Source organism: Hyperoodon ampullatus (genome assembly GCF_949752795.1).
Source record: "Hyperoodon ampullatus genome assembly, chromosome: X".
NCBI classification, from domain to species: domain Eukaryota; kingdom Metazoa; phylum Chordata; class Mammalia; order Artiodactyla; family Ziphiidae; genus Hyperoodon; species Hyperoodon ampullatus.
Genome location: NC_136913.1, coordinates 60,657,876 through 60,681,068, shown reverse-complemented (window position 1 = coordinate 60,681,068; position 23,193 = coordinate 60,657,876). Strand labels below are relative to the sequence as shown.

General features: G+C 42.8%; 2 protein-coding genes across 4 annotated transcripts in view; both read right to left on the bottom strand.

Annotated features, from left to right (window-relative positions):
• Window positions 1–9,809, bottom strand: part of TAF1 (TATA-box binding protein associated factor 1) — a gene marked incomplete at both ends in the record, with an annotated part of 77,547 nt that extends 67,738 nt beyond the window's left edge. For 2 of the 3 annotated variants that reach the window (XM_079726994.1, XM_079726995.1), the window contains 8 exons: window positions 1,205–1,412; window positions 1,766–1,984; window positions 2,376–2,594; window positions 3,287–3,528; window positions 4,623–4,742; window positions 8,290–8,406; window positions 8,550–8,664; window positions 9,675–9,809. In XM_079726994.1, the coding sequence (XP_079583120.1) occupies window positions 1,205–1,412; window positions 1,766–1,984; window positions 2,376–2,594; window positions 3,287–3,528; window positions 4,623–4,742; window positions 8,290–8,406; window positions 8,550–8,664; window positions 9,675–9,794 (1,360 nt within the window). The remainder of the gene's footprint in view (window positions 1–1,204; window positions 1,413–1,765; window positions 1,985–2,375; window positions 2,595–3,286; window positions 3,529–4,622; window positions 4,743–8,289; window positions 8,407–8,549; window positions 8,665–9,674) is intronic. The other variant, XM_079726996.1, reaches the window with a different exon arrangement.
• Window positions 9,810–16,415: 6,606 nt separating this feature from the next.
• LOC307068908 (rho-related GTP-binding protein RhoG-like) lies at window positions 16,416–21,436 on the bottom strand (the record flags this gene model as incomplete). Its single annotated transcript, XM_079727009.1, has 2 exons — window positions 16,416–17,006; window positions 21,335–21,436. 2 exons carry the CDS (start codon window positions 21,434–21,436, stop codon window positions 16,416–16,418), a joined length of 693 nt encoding a protein of 230 aa, XP_079583135.1.
• Window positions 21,437–23,193: the final 1,757 nt, after the last annotated feature.

Here is a 23,193-nt window from a genome sequence, read left to right as displayed (position 1 = left end):
AAATATATTATATTTAAAATACAGTAATTATTGGTAAGTTATGAAAACATCCATGTATGACTGCTATGTAACTAATAAAGTGTTTAGATAGATGGGAACGAAAAAGAAAAAAAACTATTTCTTAGATTTAAAAGACATTTTTGGTTTTCCTCTGAATTATAAAAGAAATCCAGGTTAACTCAATAAAATTTGGAAAATACAGGAAAGGTATAAAGAAAACTGCAAAGCTGTTTGTGATCTTACAAACTAGAAGGAACCACTGGGAATCCCACAGTATATTCCCTTTTAGTAAACTTTCTGTTTGTATAGTGTTTTTTTCTTTTTCACTTATGCAAACAGGGCATCAAGTATGCCACATCATATCTGGGTTTTTTTTTCCTTTTAAAATGAGTTTCCCATGTCATTAAACATTGATAATCTCTAGATGGTAGGATTACCAGTGATCTTTGGCACTGTAGTGTACCTTCAAAGTTTTCTACATTAAGCATAGCATACCTTTTTTTGAGTGTCCACGTCTATTTAAGGAGGAAAAAAGCAAATTCTAGAATGATAAAGATAAACAGCCTTTGAAAACAAAAGTAGACTGTAAAGAAAAAAGCATTGTTACAGTTCAGAAAGATCTTTTTTTTTTTTAATTTTATTTATTTATTTATGGCTGTGTTGGGTGTTCGTTTCTGTGCGAGGGCTTTCTCTAGTTGCGGCAAGTGGGCGCCGCTCCTCATCGCGGTGCCCGGGCCTCTCACTATCGCGGCCTCTCTTGTTGCGGAGCACAGGCTCCAGACATGCAGGCTCAGTAATTGTGGCTCACGGGGCTAGCTGCTCCGCGGCATGTGGGATCTTCCCAGACCAGGGCTCGAACCCATGTCCCCTGCATTGGCAGGCAGATTCTCAACCACTGCACCACCCGGGAAGCCCCCCAGAAAGATCTTTAATTTCAAAGTAGTTTTCACATTTTTCTAATGAGAACCAGGAAGCACCCCAGAAAGATCTTTAATTTCAAAGTAGTTTTCACATTTTTCTAATGAGAAATCAGAGTCCAACCTAGCTCATTAACAGTGTAAAAAAAAAACATTAAAGACTAGAATCAGGGCTCAGATTCAAAACACTTCACTGTCCCTCAGCAGCCAAGATCACAGCTAAGCCTACTTAAGATGACTGAGATGAAGGACAGTTTGTGCTGGACACTGTGGGCATAGATGCACACCTTGTTGAACATTGTAAGCCATGGCATTCCTAGTCATGCTGGAAGGAAGCCAGCCGGCCAAGCTTGCACGCTGTGGTTTTGTCCCTTTGTGTTTGACATCCTCTCCATCCCAGATGATATCATCCTCCCAATGCAGCTGTGTCACCATCAGGAAGTTTTCATCAGCCAGAAGATCAGTGCCACTGCTTTCCTCAAGTTTCCTGAAGTCCTACACAAGTAGAAGAGGAACAACAAATCCCTGAATGGTCACTCATCAGAGTTCCCACTCCAAATGCCACAACCGATACATCAAATGTGGTCCCTGACTTGAGAGAAGAACCTGATAACAAAGGGGTATCTGCCTCCTCCCCCTCCTAGTCTGGCGCAGCACTCATCTCACAAACAGAACCCTTGCAGTGGGGCCAAGTTGCCAGGGTGATATACCACACCAAACAAAAGGCTTGGACACCTCAATCTCCCACCAAGGAAACCCTACCCAGTGTCTCCCCAGTTGAAAAGTGAAGTAAAACTGATAGGGCTCTGGGCACAGTGATTCCTTTCTTACACACCAGTGTTACTTACCTCCATCATTCTACATTTCATCACAGGTTCAAGTTCCATCTTTCTCAGTTTGAAGCCATAGTCAAACCCACTGCCATCTTCAGGAACACCTAGCATATCATACCACAGTCTAGCAGGACCATAACGCCACTCAGCCACTCTTGGTTTGGTGTCTGTCACTTTATCTGTATCTCCAGTTGACTGGGAAAACTTGGACTCCACAGGAGCCATCATTGTGATCTGTAACAGAATAAAGTAGAAGGGGAGGAAGATATCCTGATCCCAGATGCCCTAAGGCTACAGGGAGTTAACAGGCAGGAGGGGAACTTAGAGGAGCCATAACAATGAATCTTGAACAGGACTGGAGTTCGAATGTAAACAATGCAGGTATATCATGGCATACTCTATCATTCAACTTTCCTACTCATCAGTGTATCACCATCTGCCTGCCCCCAATACTTTTCTATTACAACAGGGAAGGGACAGCCACTGGGATTGAAATTATGATTACTTAATAATAATCAGCACAGGACACTGCCTGTTAAGGTATTATTTTCAATTTAGACATAAGCTAGGGAGAACTCATTTGTTCCCCTCTTAGGTCTTAATTCCAGATCTCTACTTTGCCTACTTCATCATCAGAGAGACACTGCTCTGGAGGTGGTGGTGGAGCGTAGTCATAGTTCCACAAAGATTTCTGGTTGACTTCTGATTCTACTGAGCACTCCATCTCCTGGATCTGCTCTTCCTGTATTAGTTCACGGTGCTTCTTCTTCCTCTTTCTCCGAGCACTCCGCCAAACAGATGGGACATTCTTCCCTGGTCCAAAAAGACGTAGGAAGCGTAACACCTAGAACACAAAACATGCTTCTATGTCAGAGACTCAATGTCAGATAGGAAAACCAGTAGCTCTGAGTCTGGAAACTCCCTTGGGGATTCTACTCAACTGTGAGGGAGGGATCAAGAAATGCTGAACTCGGACTTATAACATCTGCCAAGAAAGTAAAGTGTTCCTTAATAATTTGGATTAGTTCTTTTAAAACAGAAAGGACAATTTCTAATGAGAACTATATAAATCACTGTACTATCAATGCACAAAACTTAAAAAAAGGAAACCTTTAGATTCTACCCATTCCATATTCAGTATCTTAACAACACAACTCAGTATCTGCAAGAGGGCAGTGGTTTGCAATGTGGACATTCTCCATAGAAAGTACATTCCCGGGCTTCCCTGGTGGCGCAGTGGTTGAGAATCTGCCTGCTAATGCAGGGGACACGAGTTTGAGCCCTGGTCTGGGAAGATCCCACATGCCGCAGAGCAATTAGGCCCGTGGGCCACAACTACTGAGCCTGCGCGTCTGGAGCCTGTGCTCTGCAACAAGAGAGGCCGCGACAGTGAGAGGCCCGCGCACCACGATGAAGGGTGGCCCCCGCTTGCCACGACTAGAGAAAGCCCTCGCGCAGAAACGAAGATCCAACACAGCAAAAATAAATTAATTAATTAATAAACTCCTACCCCAAACATCTAAAAAAAAAAAGTACCTTCCCAGGACGAAATTCTGGGAAAAGTTCTGTGACACTCGGCAACAGCTTGGTGGCATCATGCTGCATAATCCCAGCCAATGGTAGGGTCAGCTTTCCATCCTCTGATTCTGCCTGTGTTGCTTCCTGAGGTCCCATCTCAGATTCTGAGTCAGAGGAACTACTGAAGTCCACTTTCTCTGAGGCCAAAGAGGAAGGGGCAATGATGGAGGGCAAGATGATGCCTTCTCCATCCTCAGACACTGCAACAAGGAAGAGAAACCCCTTTGGCATGTAACTGTGAGCGTATTTCCTCAAATTCAGCCAACACCCACTCTAGGCTTAAGCATGGCTCAATGGCAGGGGATACAGTTCCAAGCACCCAGATTACTAGTAGGCAACCCAGAAAACTCATTCCAACTCATTATCTCCCACCATCCCCAACTCACCTTGTACCTGGTACCCTGGGGTTGTGATGAGAGAAAACAAACACTATTACTACATTTACTACTTTCTGTAAGTATATTAGGTTAAAGAAATGTGACCAATAGAAAAATTACATAACACTTTTATACCAGTCAGGCCTTATGTCTGATTCAGGGACCCATAAACTGGAGAGATTTTTTAAGTCCACAGGATAACAATGAAATTATTTAGCATAAAATAAGATGTATGCCACAAAGTTACCAAATGCTACTTAGCCTGCAGACTAAAAAGGAAATGGCTTAAAACTCTAATAGGAGACACTTAGGTTGACATAAGCCTCAAAATACAGGAGATCAAAAGACACTGCTCTTCCCCAATCTTCTAGCCTAGAACAGGGTTACTTACTGCTGTTGCAGACATAGGAATAGGTGAGATGATCATTAAAGACCCTGCCTTTGAAATCTCTGATTCTGACAGCTGGCTCTAAATGATTTATACACATTCTAGATGCCTTCCTATTTAATCATTTCTTTTAAAGAGAGTCATCTAAACAGGTAGTTTCCAAATACCAGTACAGATCAGTTGCATCAGAAATTACTTGGGGGAATTCTCTGAAATCCCTGAGCTCTACCTCAGATCTTCTGAATCAGATTCTCAGATTTTTAAAAGACTCGAGGTGATTCTGATGGGCAGCCAGATTTGAGAACCACACTGACCTACTTTTTCTTGAGCGCTTGTTAAAATACTGTTGTCAAATGTTTTAAAAATAAAATTTCCCTTTAATACTGAAATTTGAAAATTGTATGAATCACTTCTAGAAGTTGCGTCCTTTCCTAGCAGCTTAATTTTAATAGCTCACTATGAGCATGCCAAAAATTTGGACCAGGAATGGAACTTGCTCCTTAGACAAAAATAGACAGTCTCTACTTACCACCAGTAATAGCATCCTGGTCCTTATCCTTCTTCATTGGTCCTGGGGGTGGAGGTGGAGGAGGCATCAACTTGCAATCAATGTCTTCACAATCAGCATCATAGTCATCCTCATCATAATCTAATAAAACCAAGAAAGTGATCTCCTCAATATCCAGAATGTCACACAACAGCCTTGAGCTCCCTTGTCGTTCAAGAATTTAAAGCACCACATGAAGAACTAGGCAGATGCCTTGAGAACACACAAGAGATGCAGCTTCTGCCTTCAGAAAGAGATGACACCATATCGCCAAGTGCTGTTAACACCATGTATATCTCACACAGGAATTTAGGAAGCTCCCAAGAACTGTTTAAAACCTTCGCTCCTTCTCCTGGTCAAACCCTGTTCCTTTATTTTCATGCTACTCAATCTCATAACTGAATTTAACATTCTTCTTTCCTCTGTCAGCTTAAGACTGGACTTTTTTCTCACCTCCCAAGTCTCTGACACATTTTTTTCTGTCTACCTTCTGTAGTCTGTTATTCTTTTCACTACCCTTTAACCAGTGGCATCACTGAATACTTAGTCCTGAACACTCTGCTTTTATTCCTCTATACACTCTCCATTCCCTTTCTAAAGAATCACCTTTATCCAGACTAAACTCAAATCTGTTTGTTAAGTCTTGCCCTGACTTAGCCCCTCTACAATTGCATTGCATGTTCTGCTGCCTGAAGAGCTTTTCCATTCATATATTCAACAACCGCGTTCCGTATCACACTGAAATATCCTTCAACTCTTTTAAATTCCCTTTTGTTACTATCAATACCTCCTCCATCCTCATTTTCCCAGCTTATGATTTTAGCCTCCTGTCTCCTTCATCAATCTCTTACCCCCAACACACCTTTTCCAATCAATCATTAATAGTAGTCATTACAGCAACTTCTATTCACTGAGCTCCCATTATGTGCCATGTACATTTAGCTATTTTATCTATAATCCTCCCAATAATGCTACAGAGTAGGAATTATTCTGAGATACAGAAGCGAAGTGACTTAGGGTCATACAGTTTTAAGTGACAAGGTCAGAATTCAAGCCTGGTTTAACAACAAAGTGTCTTTCCAACACGCTTCCTCACTCACCAAGTCCTACCGATGTTTTATCAGCAACTCTCAAGTCTGACCCTGCCTATAATTTTCCACAATTGTCACCCTACTCCAGACCTTGATAACTTTTGATAACTTTACATCTAGCCCACAAGAACTGTCTCCAAGTTAGTCTGCCCCTTCACCCTTTTTCTAATCAAAGCCCCAAAGCAACAAGCATCACTTTTCATTTTCACTTAGGAAGGAAAGACAACTAACATTTATGGAGCATCCACCATGACACTGTTCTATGTAGGTGTTTTCATACCATGTGATAATGAACTTGAATTCCCACCAAAGTCCTATTAATGAGGTAGGTATTAATACACTTATTGCAGAAAGAAAACTGACAGATTATTACAAATGAGAAATCCAAGCCTCAGAGACTGAGCAACTTTCCCGGGGTCAAACTAAATATGGAGGTGGGACTTGAACCTATGACATTCTGACTCCAAAGTCCATCTTCTTTTCATTATACCATCCTGCTTCTTACTCAACAATCTATATCAGTTTACAATTCTTTATGGCAGCAAACCCCAAGTAATGCGTACATAAAGGTGCTGTCAAGTTGCTCTATGGTTGGTTCTTACTATTTGGTGTATGTTTTCCACTCCTTCCAAGAAAACCTGCTGGCCAATTCCCCCCACACTACTTGCTTATTTCTATCTCCAAACCTTTATGCAAGCCATGTTTACAAACCACAATACCCTGCTGCGTCCTCTTCATCAAACCTTATCTTTCAAAATTTTGCTCAAAATTCACCTCCATGAAGCCTCTTCCAATGACCTCCATCTACTTCTAATTATTCCAAAGAAACACCCTTATCAGTCAAGCCGTGTGAAGGGGCCAATGCCAGGGAAGGAGGAAGCTAAGGGTATAGATGAAGGTACCCTCAGAGGACAAGAGAACTTGGAAATGAGCTTCCCACAGTACTGAGACTCTATCAAATACAGCATCCTCCTTTTCCAGGAGGCCAGCTCACACAACCCAACTAAGAACCCCCACCTATCCTCTTGCTTACCATCCCTAGCCAAGACAACAAATCCAAAACTGAAAACTACAACAAGCCCTGAAAAATCAGATCTGCTACCACCTCCCCCTCAGCCTAAGTCAGGGTGCTCAAACAAATAGTTATGCTACTTGACTTAGCTAGTCTGGCAGCCCTTCAAAATTAAGTATAACACTCTATACAGAAATATGAGGTGGCAACTGGTTTATGTCTTCTTATTATGAATAATTATGTTTTGCATTCATTTATCTCACCTTCCCCAAATGATAACAATATCCCTGAAAGTAAGGTCTGTATCTTCTATTTTTCTAGGTTACTTCTTGTGCATGTGGTGCAGTTAATTCTCTTTATATAAGAAGCACCCAGGGCTTCCCTGGTGGCGCAGTGGTTGGGAGTCCGCCTGCCGATGCAGGGGACACGGGTTCGTGCCCCGGTCTGGGAGGATCCCACATGCCGCGGAGCGGCTGGGCCCGTGAGCCATGGCCGTTGAGCCTGTGCCCCGCAGGGGGAGAGGCCACAGCAGTGAGAGGCCCGCGTAACAAAAAAAAAAAAAAAAAAAAGAAGCACCCAAATATATTAACTGGCTCTGAAGAAACTAAGTTCAGCTCTTTACTAAGGTTTTATCTATACTTCTCAGCAGCCTGAAATCTAATTCAAAGAGGTGGATAATGAATAAACAGTGAACAACTTCATACAAAAGTCCCAAACAGTGAAAGGTAGTATAGGGCAGTGGAAAGAATGAACTAGGATCAGTAAGTCTAGGTTCCAGACCACAAAGCCGAGCTCCTCAAAAATCAGAAAATGGATTTTATTATCTTTGTACTTTACTATCACAGTTTATAACACATAACGGGTGCTCAATGCCTAATAAACTGAAATGCTGAATTAGTCAAGGTCTGCCACTAGTAACTACAGAACTTTTGATAAAGTTCCACATTTTATTAAAGTTTTCTGAAGTTCCAGGTTTCCATATCTATGATGAGCTTAAGAATAAATAATCACTAAAACCCTCAAACTCTGACATTTTGATTCTGTAATGTAGCACCTTATACCAGGAGGAAAACCTATGTTGTGAGCAAGCATTAAGCGCACTGTGTCGGCATACAGGTAGTGAGTGATTAACGGAAGCTGAGCCGATAAATACATGTGCTCGTTTATATACAACACAGCATACTTAATCTTTCTTGAACTACCAATTCCTTGAGGGCAAAGACTGAGTTTTAATAGCATCTAAAACAGTACTGTGAACCCCATAGGTACTCAAATACCAGATGATAAGGAGAAAAGAATTATCATCCTTATCTGGCATTCACCAAGAATTTGGGACTAACCAGTATGAGGAATAAAAGCCTGAGTATAGTAACGCTGCCCCAGAACACAAAAGAGGACAGCAGCTACTTGGAACTGAGCTGACAAAGGGAGAGAAGCAAAGACATAAAGAGCAGAAACAATGACAGAAAGCTTGGATAGAAACAAACTGGACTACACAGCAAGAAAATGTACTGGAGTGCTCTTACTGATGGCACCAAAGAATCACCTGCATGGCAAAGGGGCTGCAAGGTCCCCTTTGTTTGCTGGTATCTTCGGCTTTCATCTTCTGCTACTTCATTAATGTCTGAATAGTCCACAGCATCTTCTGTACTCCTGATCCATCCTATAAATAAAAGGGGGGGGGGGGGTAGATCTAAACAAAGAGCAAGAAACTTTCACTCCCTTAGATAATTCCCATTGAAAAGTACATGTACAGTAAGTGGCTAGCCTCCTCCCCCACCTTACTCCCCATGACCCAGACTTCACCTTCATCATTTACCAGGGCACCATCAATCCCAATCAATTCTTCATTTGCTGTGAGTTCAGTGATCAGGGTGCCCAGACCCAAAGCCCCCAGGCCTGCCAGGTGCTTCTTACACTCCTGAAAAAGAGACAGCACCAGAATCAAAGACAATACCTAAACCTAAGTTTCCCACACCACAAGGCTTATTTCCCAGATCCACGACAAAGCTATAAATCCATCTGAAAAACGACTCGGCAGCGTGCTAAAAGCAGCGTCACATCCGAGAACTGTCAAGTACATCTTCCACTAAACTCCACATTGATCAACACATCATGTCCAATTTCATCACCATCCTTTAAACTAATGTAAGGAAAGATTATTCAAGGAACCCCCCCCCCACCAAGACTAAATAAATGGAACAGCAGTTGCCTGAATAAAGGCTAAGGAAACTGAGGTCATTCTGATCAGAGAAAGCAAGGCAAGAACTTTACTGCTGTCATTACTGTGTGTTGCAGAGAATGAGGAATATTGGTCAGTATTTTCTCCGTGAGGAGACGAACTTAAATGAAGATAGGTGAGTGTCAGGCACAAGAAACTATTTCATGAATGTCAGTGAACGGTGGGAAAACTATGTAAGAAGTGCACTGGGACCAGAAGGGGTCTGCCCTGGATGGTTTGAACACTGGCTGTTCTAAGAACTGGGACCTGAACCACGTGATTTGGTGCAGGTCCTGTCCTCTCGCTCTAGAGCCACCTCTAGTCAGCGATGGCACAAACGCAGTTTCAAGAATCTCCAAGGTTCTCGTAGCAAAGGTTTGAAAGCACTCTCACTAGGTTAAGCTGCTATTTTTCCATCTATCTAGCTCCAAAGCCACCCATATCAGCGCCGCTGACGTCCCAGAGCTTGCCTACTCTTCTCTCGTCTCCACCATCGCCCAAACTGAGGCCCCTCGCTCTCCGTTACTGCACAATCTACTAGCATGGCAACCGCTTCTCTGGTCCCCTTCGCGTACATTAAGTGCGCCCTCTCACTGGGGGAGGGCCGCATCGCCCTCTTTTTCCGGTTCCTAAGACCACTCAACTCTCCTCACTCCACCTTTTCCTTAGCCGATCCACCCCCAGCCCTATCCCCACGCCCACCCCCTCACATCATCCAAGACGCTTTCCCCCTCCAGCTGCCCGGCTCCATTGATGTTGCCGAAAAGGAAACCGGTTAAAGAAAATGGGCCGCCTCCAGCGGAATCTTCATCGCTGTCCGTGTCTGACATGATGGCGGCAGCCCTGCTGGCAGCCGCTTTGGAGAACAAATCCCAGTCTGGCCCCATGTGCCGGAAACAACGTCGCCCAGAAGTGATTCTCATAGTTCAGTGACTCTACCAGCCCCTACCGGATGCGGAATAAAGAAAAAGAGAACCGGAAAGGCCGCCAGTCCTACGAGAAAGGAGAATTGTATAACTAACTCCAGGAGGCTTTTGATTGGAACACGTGACGAGGAGGCTGGATCTGTGAAAAGAGGTTATCCGGTCCCGCCCCCTTCCGCTTATCTAAGCAGGAGCTGTCTCAGTGCACGGGGGGGGGAGAGCGTGCTTCCTAGGTCACGTGATCTACGTCCTACGTAACCACGCCACAGGACACGGAAGTAAAGATTAGGACCGGTTTTTCTTGTCTGTGTTGTCTCCTCCTGTACTGTTTCGTTCCAAAGAGAAACTGGCAGTGTGCCAAAGGTACCTTTGCAGTTAGTTGTTTTGAATTGACATTTACCCTTAGAAATGGATTTCTTCCCCCCCTTTTTTTTTCGGGAAATGTGAAAGTAAAAGATAAGTAAAACGAACAGGCGACCCTTCACCTAGATTCACAGTTTTAACATTTTGCTAGGTTTTTTTTCCTGAACCATTTAAAAGTGGGTTACAGATATCGTGATTCTTCACCCCCAAAAATACTTTTTTCTACACAACCACAATACCATTTGCACATATTTAAAACTTAACATTAATTCAATATCATTTAACATACAGTCCGTATTTAAATTTCCTCAATTGTCCTAATTGGAGCATTTTACATTTCAATCCGGGATCCACTCGAGGTTCATGCACTGTATTTGTTTATCTCCCTTTAGTCTCTCAATCCAGAATCCACCAGCATTTTTCTTTGTGTTGCATGACACTACGTATTTGGAAGAATCCAGGGAAGTTGTCTTGACAATATTCTATATGCTGAATTCGTCTAATCTTTTCTTCAAAGTGATTCCGGTTAAATATCTTACCGGTCATCAGAAGGCACAATGTCAGGTTGTCCCAATGTTGGTGATGCTAAATTTGATCACTTCAAAAAAGTGGTGTCCACCAGATCTCTCCATCGCAATGGCACATTTTTCCTTTTGTATTAGTAAATAACCTATGGGGTGGTACTTTGAAATTCTGTGAATATTCTGTTCCCTATCGCCCTTGCACCCAAAGGTTTTAGCATCCGTCGATGATCCTTGCCTGAATCATATTGGAAGAGTGCAAAAGGGTGATTTTTCTAATTCTTATTTCCTTCTACATTTATTAACTGGACTTATTCAGTAAAGAACTTTCCCTTTTCTTATCTCCTTTCTTGTATTTTTATTTTAATGTGTTACAATCTAACACCATCATTATCCTTTTTGATCCTCAAACTGTTACAAATTTGTCCAATGGTTACCACTTCACTCTGGCTCCTGTGTCCTTTTGACATGACCCATGACCCCAATTAGTCTTTGAGCACTTCCTTGCTTTTTGGCACAAGATGTTCCAGGCTCACTCTGTGCATTCCCTGTCCTGGATCTGATATAAGCCATTTCTCCAAGGAGCCCTGGTTCCTTTTAGTGGGGAATGGTGTTTAGAAACTGGGGCATCGGGGCTTCCCTGGTGGTCCAGCGGCTAAGCCTCCGCCCTCCCAATGCAGAGGGCCCAGGTTCAATCCACATGCGGCAACTAAGAGTTCGCGTGCTGCAGCTAAAGATCCCGCACGCCGCAACTGAGACCCGCCACAGCCAAATAAATAAATAAATATTTTTTTAAAAAAACAAAACTGGGGCATCATTGCTTGTAGGCCCTTTCAGTGGAGAGAGAGAAAAAATTTTAAATGAATGAGTTTATACTAATACCTTCGATTCAAATCTAATACCACAGGGTTCTCCCTCGCCGTTCCCCATTTCATATTTGTATCTTGCTTCTCTTACAATGAAAACTCTGGTTCCTAACACCAATATATTACTCTTTTCAGAATTACAAACCAATACCACTACCAACAATTAACCTAAGTTCAGAAGTTCTTTGCAGTTTTCTGTCCTTAGACTATATCCTATTAAAAATTACGTGAATCTTTTTTTCCTCTGTGGAGTTGTTTCCGTTTGTATTCAACTTTAGGATTTGCTTTTATTGTCCTTTTTAATAAAAAGGATAAAAATTTTATAAAATTTTTATTTTTATTTATTTTTTTTTTTTGCGGTACGCGGGCCTCTCACTGTTGTGGCCTCTCCCGTAGCGGAGCACAGGCTCCGGACGCGCAGGCTCAGCGGCCATGGCTCACGGGCCCAGCCGCCCCGCGGCATGTGGGATCTTCCCAGACCGGGGCACGAACCCGTGTCCCCTGCATCGGCAGGCAGACTCTCAACCACTGCGCCACCAGGGAAGCCCTAAAATTTTTATTTTTAAAAAATGTAAACTTTTACATGGTTCAAAGTCAAAACTATATAAAAAGCTATTTCCAGAGAAGTCTTGTTCCCATGCCTATGCTCTCTGCCCCATTGTCACCCACTCCCTGTAACCATTTTCATTAATTTCTGGTTTATCCTTCCTGTGTTTATTATCTTTTTCAATTGAGGCGTAATTGACATTAACATATTAGTTTCAGATGTACAGCATGATTCACTATTTGTATTTCCTGTTTCTTTTTGCAAATATATGCAAATGAGTATGTTCTTATCTCTTCTTTTTCATTATATACCCATGTATTGTTTGATTCCGTTTATATGAAATGTTCAGAAAAGACAAAGATTAGTGGTTGCCTAGGGCTGGGGGTGGGAACGGGGATTAACGCATGAGGGATCTCTGGGGTGATGGAAGTGTTCTCAAACTTAATTTTGGTGATGGTTGCATGACTCAGTAAATTTACTAAAAATCATTAAATTGTACACTTGAAACAGTTGAATTGTACAGTATGTAAATTATACCTCAATAAAGCTGTTTTTAAAAAAACAAAAAACATGGTTTTGCACTTCTTTACTCGTGCACTTACTAGTGTACCAGCGCTATTTACAGTTGCCAGCCAGGATGTGGGGTGGGGTTCTTTGTGGTTTTTTGGGGGTGGGAGGAGATCGAACCCACTCTCTCAGCAGTGAAGGCACAGAGTCCTAGCCACTGGACCACCCACCAGGGAATTCCCTAGTTCATTTTTATAACAAACGGGAAGGAGATTTTTCTGATATAACTGGAAGAGGCAAAAAATATTAAATGATATATCTTATCTTCACAACCCAGCCCCTAGCAGTCAAGCCTGTAACACAGTAGGAGCTTGATAATTGTTTACTGAATGTAGTGTAATAAGTGAGGAAAATCACCAACAGGGCACTAACTGGTCTGTCATTATTGAAAACCAGGAAATGAAGCTAAATCCTGGGGATGAATAGGTAGGGGGTGGGCAGGAACTAGACAATCAATGTTCGCAGGGCAGACAGTTCCTTACCCTGATTATCTGATGTAGAGAAATAAGCACAGCTACACATAGGTGCCATGTGCAATATGACAATTATAGTTATTTCATCCTTTGCAAGCTGAAAAGCATTTAGAAACCACTCAAAGCAAAGGGGTGGTGGTGAGGAATTGCTTTTTTAGAAAGCAATGGACCCAGTAAAATCAGAAAAGTTTATTACCATTCCTTATGAATAATTTAAAAGTGATATTAGCATGTTAGTCTTCATACAAATTCCTTTCAAGTATAAAAACCAAGATGTCAGTGTATGCTTAAGACTATTAAATCAGACCAATACAAAACCACTCTCTCAGACTTGTGGATCACACCTCCATTTATTAGAGGACACAAATTTGCCCAAACCAAACCCAGGCTTACATTTGGGAATTTGCCAAGGCAAAGGGAGAGCAGGAGGCACTATTAAATTAAAAGCCAACTTAAAAGATTTCAGTAGCTAAATAGAAAGTTCCCAGAGACCCAGGTGACAGCCATGTTTCTAACCCCTTTGAACCATGAAGTCCTGTGAGCACCCAAGGTGGCATCAATCAGAACATCCTGAGACTGGAATACACTTTCATTTGGCTGCCTTTGGGAAAACCCAGTGACTCTACCCAAGGGCAGTGGGCACAGTGCCCAGAAGCCAGTTGACTTCTACGGTGGCCACGTTACTGTAACAGCAGCCCCACTTTCCAAAGTGCTACTGGGCCTTAGTTGAGGAGATCCACCCTCACCCTCTTCCAGTTGACTCACTTCTCATATAGAATCCCTGCCACCCCCAGGAGGCCCTGAGTCACACACTGGAAAATAGATACAGTACATTGGACCTGAGATAGAAGGCAAGCGCTGGACAACAGTATTCATCCTGGATCCTCCACAGCTTTAGACAATCAGCAGTGTAGAAATATACACCAATGAAGTACTATGTGAAGTGGAGGGTACAGTCATGAAGGAAAAAGAAAACAAAACACTAGTCCAACGTGAGGGAAAGGGCGACCAGAAGAAAAGGAGGAAGAATAGAGAATTTACATAATCATTTTTAGAAAATATTTATTTATTTATTTTGGCTGCACCGGGTCTTAGTTGAGGCAGGCAGGCTTCTTAGTTGTGGCAGGCGGGATCTAGTTCCCCGACCAGGGACCAAACCTGGGCCCCCTGCATCGGCAGCGCAGAGTCTTACCCACTGGACCACCAGGGAAGCCCCCCTACATAACCTTTTATCTTCTATCAATACTTGATATTTGACCTCCAGGTTCCAGGTTCTCCGAGAGTAGGGCTGCCAGATTTAGCAAATAAAAATACAGGATGCCCCATTATATTTGAATTTCAGATAAACAGCAAATAATTTTTTAGTGTAAGCGTGTCCCAAATATTGCATGGAACACACTTATACTAAACAATTATGGTATTTTATCTGGCAACCCTATCCAGGAGGTTCAGTTAGCCTGAGGTTACTCTGATCATATCCCGTCAAAGAGCAACAGCAAGATGATCACAGAGTGAAGCTCAGGCATTCCACCCACCCCATGGGGAGGTATGTGTTCCTTTCAGCTCCATTTCCCAAACTCTCAAAAATCCCATGCTATTCTGGCAGGGTGAGGATATGTGCACGGTGGAGTTGTCAACCACTATTTGCCAGGTAGAGAAGTTAAGGTTTCCTTCCATATCAAATGAAGAAGGTCAAAAATACAGCTAGGGAGAAGGAGCAGCAGGCCCTCTAGGATATGGAATCTGAATCCTTCCACCCCAAGAGAAGGCTGAGCAACTCCAGCAACACCACCGGTGACAAGGGCGACGACAGCCCTGCGGCCTGGAAACCCAACGTACCCCAGCTCTCTTGGAGCAACCTCAAAAGGCACACAGGGCTGAACACACACACAGGGAGATACACAGAGGCGGGAGGAACAGGAAGAGAGCAAGGTAGTCTTTATAGTGACTCAGAGGAATGACAGCAGAAGAGAAGTATCAGAGGGAATCACAGAACCCCCTGACAGTGACTGGCAGGACATTTTATTTCGTTGGTCGTTTCATTGGTTTTATTTAGGGGGTTAATCTTCAGTGGTCTTTCCTTCAAGCGGAAGGATGATGAGAGAAAAAAGAGCCACACAGAAGCCTCAGAGACACAGCTCTTCAGAGGGACTGTTCATTACACATCACCATGCCTACTGTGCTAGCAGAATCCAAGAGCAGATCTGAACATCAGATCCCACAGCCAATACACTATCGTGACTAAGTGCCAAACCCACCTCCTGAGGATGGAAGAGGAACCAATAACAAGGCCATGGCTGGTAAACATTCCTGTCAAAGGCATGAAGAGGGAAACAGCACAAAGAACAGGACCACATTATGCTTTTTTCAGTCTCTACCATGAGCATTCCCAGTCCCTTGTAATCCAGCATCTCTGAAACTGTGTTCCCAGAGATGTTAATAGGTGTTGCATGGGGCCAAAAAACAAAAGTTCAGTGAAATAAGTTTGGGAAATATTGCATACTTATTAAGTTATAACTTCCTGCAGTAGAAGAGGAAACTATCCGGCATTATTTAAATCACTGGTCCCTGCCTTATTTGACCAGAGAACCCTTTTAAGAAACATCTATTACCATCTCACAGAACTCCAGAAATGCTGCTTAACCATTATTGCAAAAATATCTCCTCTCAAGAATGGAAAGAGCATGTCAACATTGGGAACACCTAGGAATCACACATAAGATGGTTTCCAAATATTAGTGTATCAGAAAGCTTAAGGCAATGATTTGAAAACTTGTAGAACCTTGTCCTTCTGTGAGGCACTTGCTCAACGGTAAATACAGCCAGGAACGCTGAAATTAGATTTCAAACAGCCAAGCAAAAGCCTACAAACAACAGTGCTAGGCTGCTCTGCTTAGTCGTGGCCTGGCCAGGACAGAAAAGAACGGCACTTGGTGGCATCTCCTCTTACCACTTCGACAGGAGAGACACACACACTCTCACTCTCTCAAACGTCCTCCAAAAGGTTCAGACCAAACTTCAAAGCAGCCAAGTGCAAACTAGCCTCTCCTTGTTCCTCCAAAAGCTGAATAACCTGGAGTCTAGGGTTTCCAGGGGAAGAGATAAGTGGCTCACGCTGGCACTGTTAAATGCTGTCAAAGGAATTCCCCCTTATTCTCCTTAGGTGCAGTCTCCAAGCAGCACCCCAAAAGCTATAAGAGGACACACTTCTTGCTGTTCTTCTTTGTGGCAGGGTAAAGCACAGCCCGGACAGCTTCTGAAAATACCTCATGGACCCCATCCTGCATCAGGGCTGAACATTCCAGATACTTCACAGCCCCCACCTGTTTAGCCAGGGAAGTGCCTTGCTGAGGAGTTGTGGGCACTAGGCTCTGTTCCTTCAGCTTCTTCACTGTCTCAATGTCACTTCGCAGGTCCCTCTTGGTGCCTACCAGCAAAACAGGTACATTGGGGCAATGATGGGAGACCTCTGGGTACCACTTATGCCTCACATTGGCATAAGAAGATGGGTTGCCAATGGAAAAACAAATGACGAAGATATTGGTCTGGGGGTAGGAGAGTGTTCGCAGTCGGTCATACTCCTCTTGGCCAGCTGTGTCCCACAGGTTCAGGCTGACGATCTGGCCGTCCACAGATGTCTGGGCACTATAGTTGTCAAAGACAGTAGGGATATACTCCTCGGGAAAGGCGTTTGTTGTGTAACTGATGAGGAGGCAGGTCTTACCTACAGCCCCATCTCCCACAACCACACATTTAATTGTCTGCATTCTTCCCTTGGAGTCCTACGGACAAGAGAGAAAGAAAGAATGTTCACAGACGTCTGGTTAATTTAGGGAGCCTAAGCCATATAAACATTTCTCTCTGAGGAGAAAGAAAGGAGGTGAGACCCCCCCACACCGCCACCGCCACTTGCCTGGCCTCTTAACACTATGGAAGAGTCAGCTGCGAAAGGTTGCAGAGGGCAAGAATTCTTACCATGGAGTCCATGGACTGCTAGAGGATAAGCTTCAGTAGATTCTAGAAGCCACCTCTGCAGTTGTGTGCAATATTATGTGCATAAGGAAATTTTTCTGGAAAGAAGATCCAAAGCTGTCATCAGACTCTCAAAAAGGACTGTGAGCCCAACAAGATAGGTATTTATGTTGCAGTATCGTCATAAGGTCTGCATATACAATATCAAAGGTTCTAAAATATAGCAGATGCTAAATAAATGTTAACTAATTAAAAAACAAAAAAAAAATGGTATAGAAAGAAGGTTCCCAAGGTTGAAACGAAAGGAAACACGTCTTTTACTTTGGGTCTGTGGCTATAGACTCAGCAAAGTCTATAAAACTCAGCACTGTTTTCTCTTCCTGAAAAACAGTGACATCATAATATTGGAGAGAAAGGTAGGCCAGTCAGACTCAGCCATATAGAGAAGTGGCTGAGTCCAGACTCTGAAGTCAGACCTCCTGGAGTCGAAAACTAGTCCTCTCTTTTCCTAAGCTTTGTGAAACTCGGGCAAGTTTTTAACCTGAAGCTTACATGAAAGAATGCATGTGCTGTACTTATTAGTGCCTGCCACATAGGAAGTACTCATTAAGTGTTAGAAGCTACTATGACTTCACAGAAATTACTAATGTGCCGGGGAAGGCAAAAGTTCTATAATGTGAGTACAATGCTAGACAAACCAGGGGGTCTCACCCCTTCCGACCTTATCTGAGTAAAACTACAGGTCATAACACCACTATATTCTCGTCAATTTCTTCATGAATCAAGTATTTGCGAGTTAATGGTACAACACAGATGATCCCCAAGGAGCATGTTTACTATGAGCTCCCATGTCTGTATCCCCTTATTAATATTCTGTCAATGCCCTACTGTGTCAGTGCCTCCACAGCACTCCATTTTCTTTAGCTTCTTAACTAGTACCCTAGTTTCAGACCCGATCCTCACAGCATTAACTTCAAGTGTCCAAACATGGAGGAAAGGGGACACATTATCATATGTATTTGATTATGGGAAAAAAATTTGAGAATCAATTAGTTTCTCACCTTGGGAGTGTGGGGGAATAGACACATTCCCCCACCCTGCTGTTTTATTAGCTAAGGTCTACATTAGGTCCATATCGTAGACAAAAACCAGACAAAACAAAACAGCTCACTTTGGGTCAAGGTAAAAAAAAGTTGGCCTTCTCAGCATGCTTCGCACAGGCCCACTAGGGGTAGCTCTCTCCTCACACAGCCAGCTCTGCCCAGTGAGGCGTTCCACCTAGAAGCCTTCCTTTCTTTGGCACAGGTCCCACAGCTAAAAGTCCAGAGCCTGATTCAGCTCTAGTAGGCAATCATCCCAGAAGACTCACTGACCATAGCTGTCTTTTTCCATCTAGGAATACGCATGAGGATCAAACACACAAGGTCAATGGAAACAGGGCAAAGTCACCACCACACTCCTTGAGAATAGCCTTCCTTGATTTTCCCAGTTTGGATTAATTTCTTTTGCCTTTGATAGCAATCACTGCCTGTACAACTCATCTTCCCAGCTGCCTCTAGGTATCATCCGGTGTCTCTGCTCAAAGTGACAATAGTGCATCTGAGGGAGTTGCTGAACCAGAGCAAAACTCTTGGGCACAAAGACCATTTTGCATCCCAAGTTCAGCTCCTCACCTCTATAACTAGGAAGAGCCATCTACACTCTTTTCTACTTGTTTACGTCTACCAGTACTCCTGGTATATATAATAAATACCAGACCTACATGATGAAATGCACCTAGAACATGCCAGGTCTGAACAAAACCAAAACATCCTCACCTATAGCAAACTCTCAAAGAAAGGGAAGGTTCAGCAGAAGCGGGGTGGGGGGGGGCTGCTTTGTACAGTTGACTCATTCATTCAGCACACATATTCATTATACGATTTTCTCTGCTTGTGTGTATATTTGAAACTCTCCATATTTAACAAGTTTAAAAATAAGACTAACAAATATAATCCAAAAGAATTGAAGACAGGATCTCAAAGAGATAATCGCCCACCCATGTTCATTGCATCATTATTCACAATAGCCAAGAGGTGGAAGCAGCCTAAATGTCCATCGATGGATAATGGATAAAGAAGAAGAAAAAAAAAAAATATATATATATATATATATATATATATATATATAAAATTCAGCCTTAAAAAGTAAAAGGAAATCTTTTCATACACTACAACATGGATGAACCTTGAAGACATTATGCTAAGGGAAATAAGCCAGTCACAAAAAGCCAAATATTGCATGATTCCACTTATATGAGGTATATGAGGTATCTAGAATAGTCAAATTCATAGAAACAGAAAGTAGAATGGTAGTTGCCAGGGGCAGGGGGAGGGGGAAATGGGTAGTTGTTTAAGGGGTATAGACTTTCAGTTTTTCAAGATAAAAAAATTCTAAAGATCTATCGCACAAAAATGTGCATATAGTTACTGTTACTGTACTGTACACATTAAAATGGTTAAAAATACTAAAAATAAAAATAATACTTTTTAAAGGGCTGGGAACTCTGAGAGAAGGCTAGGAGTTACAAGAGAGAGGCAAATATTCTGTTTATCACCAATATGAGAAAAGCTTGTTTCGTTCAGCTCCATCATCCAGCACAATGCTGTCCGGTTACAGATCACCCACAGCTTTTCCCTTATCACCACCACTATCCACACACTCTCCCAGGCACTACTATGCACAATGCACTGCTAGGAGAGACTCAAAAAAGGGGTTAAAAAAAAAAGAACGATGATAGAAGTTTATAGTCTTAGGGTAAACGCAGGACTTCTATAAAAAGGTAAACAATAATACACAGTAAAGCATGGTCCAGAGAAAAATAAGTTGCTATGAGGAAACAAGGGGAAATTAAAAACTGAGAGCCTGTTACAGGCATTGTGTAAAATACTCTCACATATCTTATTTAAGCTTCATAGTAGCACTGTAAAGTAGACATCACCTCAGCTCAGAGATCATTAAATATGCCTCTAGGATTGGAAATTGGAAGAGGCCTGGAGCTGCAGAGACCAACACCTCAGAAGGCATTCACTTTTAACCTTGGAATTACAGTTTCTTCTAAATCTTCCATTCTCATCTGACAAAGCATCCTTCTTCACATGTACGTTTCCCAGCAGTCACTTTTCTCCTAGGTTAGAGGCACAACATAAAAGAACCCATAACTGGACTTCCCTGGTGGCGCAGTGGTTAAGAATCCGCCTGCCAATGCAGGGGCACGGGTTCGCTGGTCCGGGAAGATCCCACGTGCCGCGGAGCAACTAAGCCGGTGTGCCACAACTGCTGAAGCCGGAGCGCCTAGAGCCCGTGCTCCGCAACAAGAGAAGCCACTGCAATGAGAAGCCCGCGCACCCCAACTAAGAGCAGCCCCCGCTCCCGCAACTAGAGAAAGACCGTGCGCAGCAACGAAGACCCAACGCAGCCAAAAATAAATAAATTTTTTAAAAAGACCCAGTAGCAGTAAAGACAAGAATGCAGCTCAGAGTATTACTATTTCTAGCACATTCTCCCCCCGAGTCTCACCCTTTCCAAAAGTCAAACCCACTTGAAATCACTCCAACTTTCTGAAACTAAAACAATTCAGCAGAAGACCCTCATTTTTACTTACTACTTTCTGCAACTTAGTTATCTACTAAATCTGGGAAGCTTTTTCACATTGAAGACTGACTTTTTGGTTCAAGTCCAGTCAAAGACACCCCAGGGCAAAGGAAGCCATGTGAACACTCCCCAACCCGGAGCCAGGGGAGACTATCCTGCGCTTGGAAACTTAACCCGAGAGGCAATTCTAGTGACCCATCGATAGCCACCGCAAGCCCGCTCGGCCCTTCCCTCACATCCTTTCCACCGAGGGTCCTTGGTTCTGGGACTTCAGATGGACTCGTGAGCCTGGGACAGAGAGGTGCCTCACGTCGGATTCACAAATAGGAAGAGCTGGCTCGATCTCCCCCGCTATACATACAACTCATCCCACTCTCAAATCCCTTCCATCCAAGGAGTGGCTCATATACTAAGGTAACCGTCCCGGGGATGGGGAGACTCGAGGAGAAAAGAGCGGATCAGGGGGCCGCCTGGTGGGGGGGGGGGGGTTCTCCATAAGGATTACCCAGCAAAGTAGTCGTCCTCCCGCGCTGTTGTACCGCAGCTGGCAGAGCCTCCCAGGCGTCCCTCGCTGGGCTGGGCAGGCTCGGCGGGCTCGGCGCCACATCCGGGCAGCTACCGAGTCCCGCCCCCGTCGTCGGACGCAGTCTCCACCCGGTGCCCCGCGACCTCCTGGGAAATGGAGTTCTAGCCCCCGCCGCGTGCTCTGCAAGTCACTGGCTTCTAAACTACACCTTTGGGTAATCAAGGATCTCCGGGGTCCCAGTTCCTCGGTTCGGAGGTCCCCGAGCTTCACATTTCCCGTGACAAAGTGAGGCCGCCTCCTCCTCCCCAGACCGCTGTTTTCTCCTCAAGACAAATATTAACATAAAGAGGCAGTCAGGGAACTGAAAAAGTGTTAGTAAAAACGGAGGCGATAAAAGAAAATGTGGTAGTGAGTTAAGGTAGCTGTCACCATATATTAGTTTGCATTTTCTAGAGTTTTATATAAATGAAATCATACAGTATGCACTCTTTTTTTTAACAGCTTTATTGAGATATAAATTCACATACCATACAATTCACTCACTTAAATTGTACAATTAAATAGTTTTTTATATATTACATTATTAATTTTTTAAAATAGTGGTAAATATATATAACAAAATTTGCCATTTCAACCATTTTTAACTGTACAATCCAGTGGTGTTAAGTACATTCGCAATGTTGTGGAACCATCACCCTTGTCTATTTCTGAAACTTTTTCATCACCCCAAATAGAAACTTTGTACCCACTAGGCAATAGCTGCTCATTCCCCTCTTCCCACCACCCCTGAAAACCAACCTCTAATCTACTTTCTGTCTCCATGAATTCGACTTTTCTAGCTACTATTCATCTATTGCTGGACATTTGGGTTGTTTTCAACTTTTGACTATTGTGAATAATGCTGCAATGAACACTGGTGTACAAGAATATGGTTTTGTTGATTTTTCTCTATTTTTTGTTTTCTATCTCACTGATTTCCACTTTGATCTTCATTATTTTTGTTCTTTGAGTTTTACTTGCTCTTCTTTTTACTGAAGTGAAAGCTCAAGTTATTGTTTTGAGACTTCCTTCTGTTCTGATATAGGTGTTTAGTGCTTAAAAATTACCCTGTAACTATTGTTTCAGCAGAATGTCATGAATTATATAGTGTGGTTTCATTTTCATTCAGTTCAAAATATGTTCTAATTTCTTTTTTGATTTCTTCTTTGTCCCATGTGTTGTCTAGAAGTGGATTATTTAGTTTTCAAATATTTGAGGATTTTCCAGAGATGTTTCTGTTATTGACAGGTAATTTAAATTCCATTATTCATATTTTGTGTGACTTGAATCCTTTCAAATTCATTGAGACTTGTTTTGTGGCCTAGAATATAGCCTATCCTGGTAAATACTCCATGCACACTTGAAAAGAATGTGTATTTTGCTGCTATTGGGTGGACTGTTCTATAAATGTCAACCAGGTCAATTTGGTTGATAGTGTTATTTACTTCTACTATATCCTTGCTCATTTTATGCCTACTCGTTCTATCAGTTATTAAGAGTATTGAAATCTCTGACTTGAATTGTGGATTTGTTTATTTCTCTTTGCAAGTTTATCAGTTTTTGATTCATGGATTTTTTTTTTTTTTTTTTTGGCCGTGCCACGCAGCATGTGGGATCTTAGTTCCCAGACCAGGGACTGAACCCGCATCCCCTGCAGTGGAAGTGCAGAGTCATAACCACTGGACCACCAGGGAAGTCCATGATTCACGTATTTTGTAGGTCTTATACTAGATGCACAAGCGTTTAGAATTGTTATGTCCTCTTCATTAATTGACCCCTCTATCATTATGAAATTACCT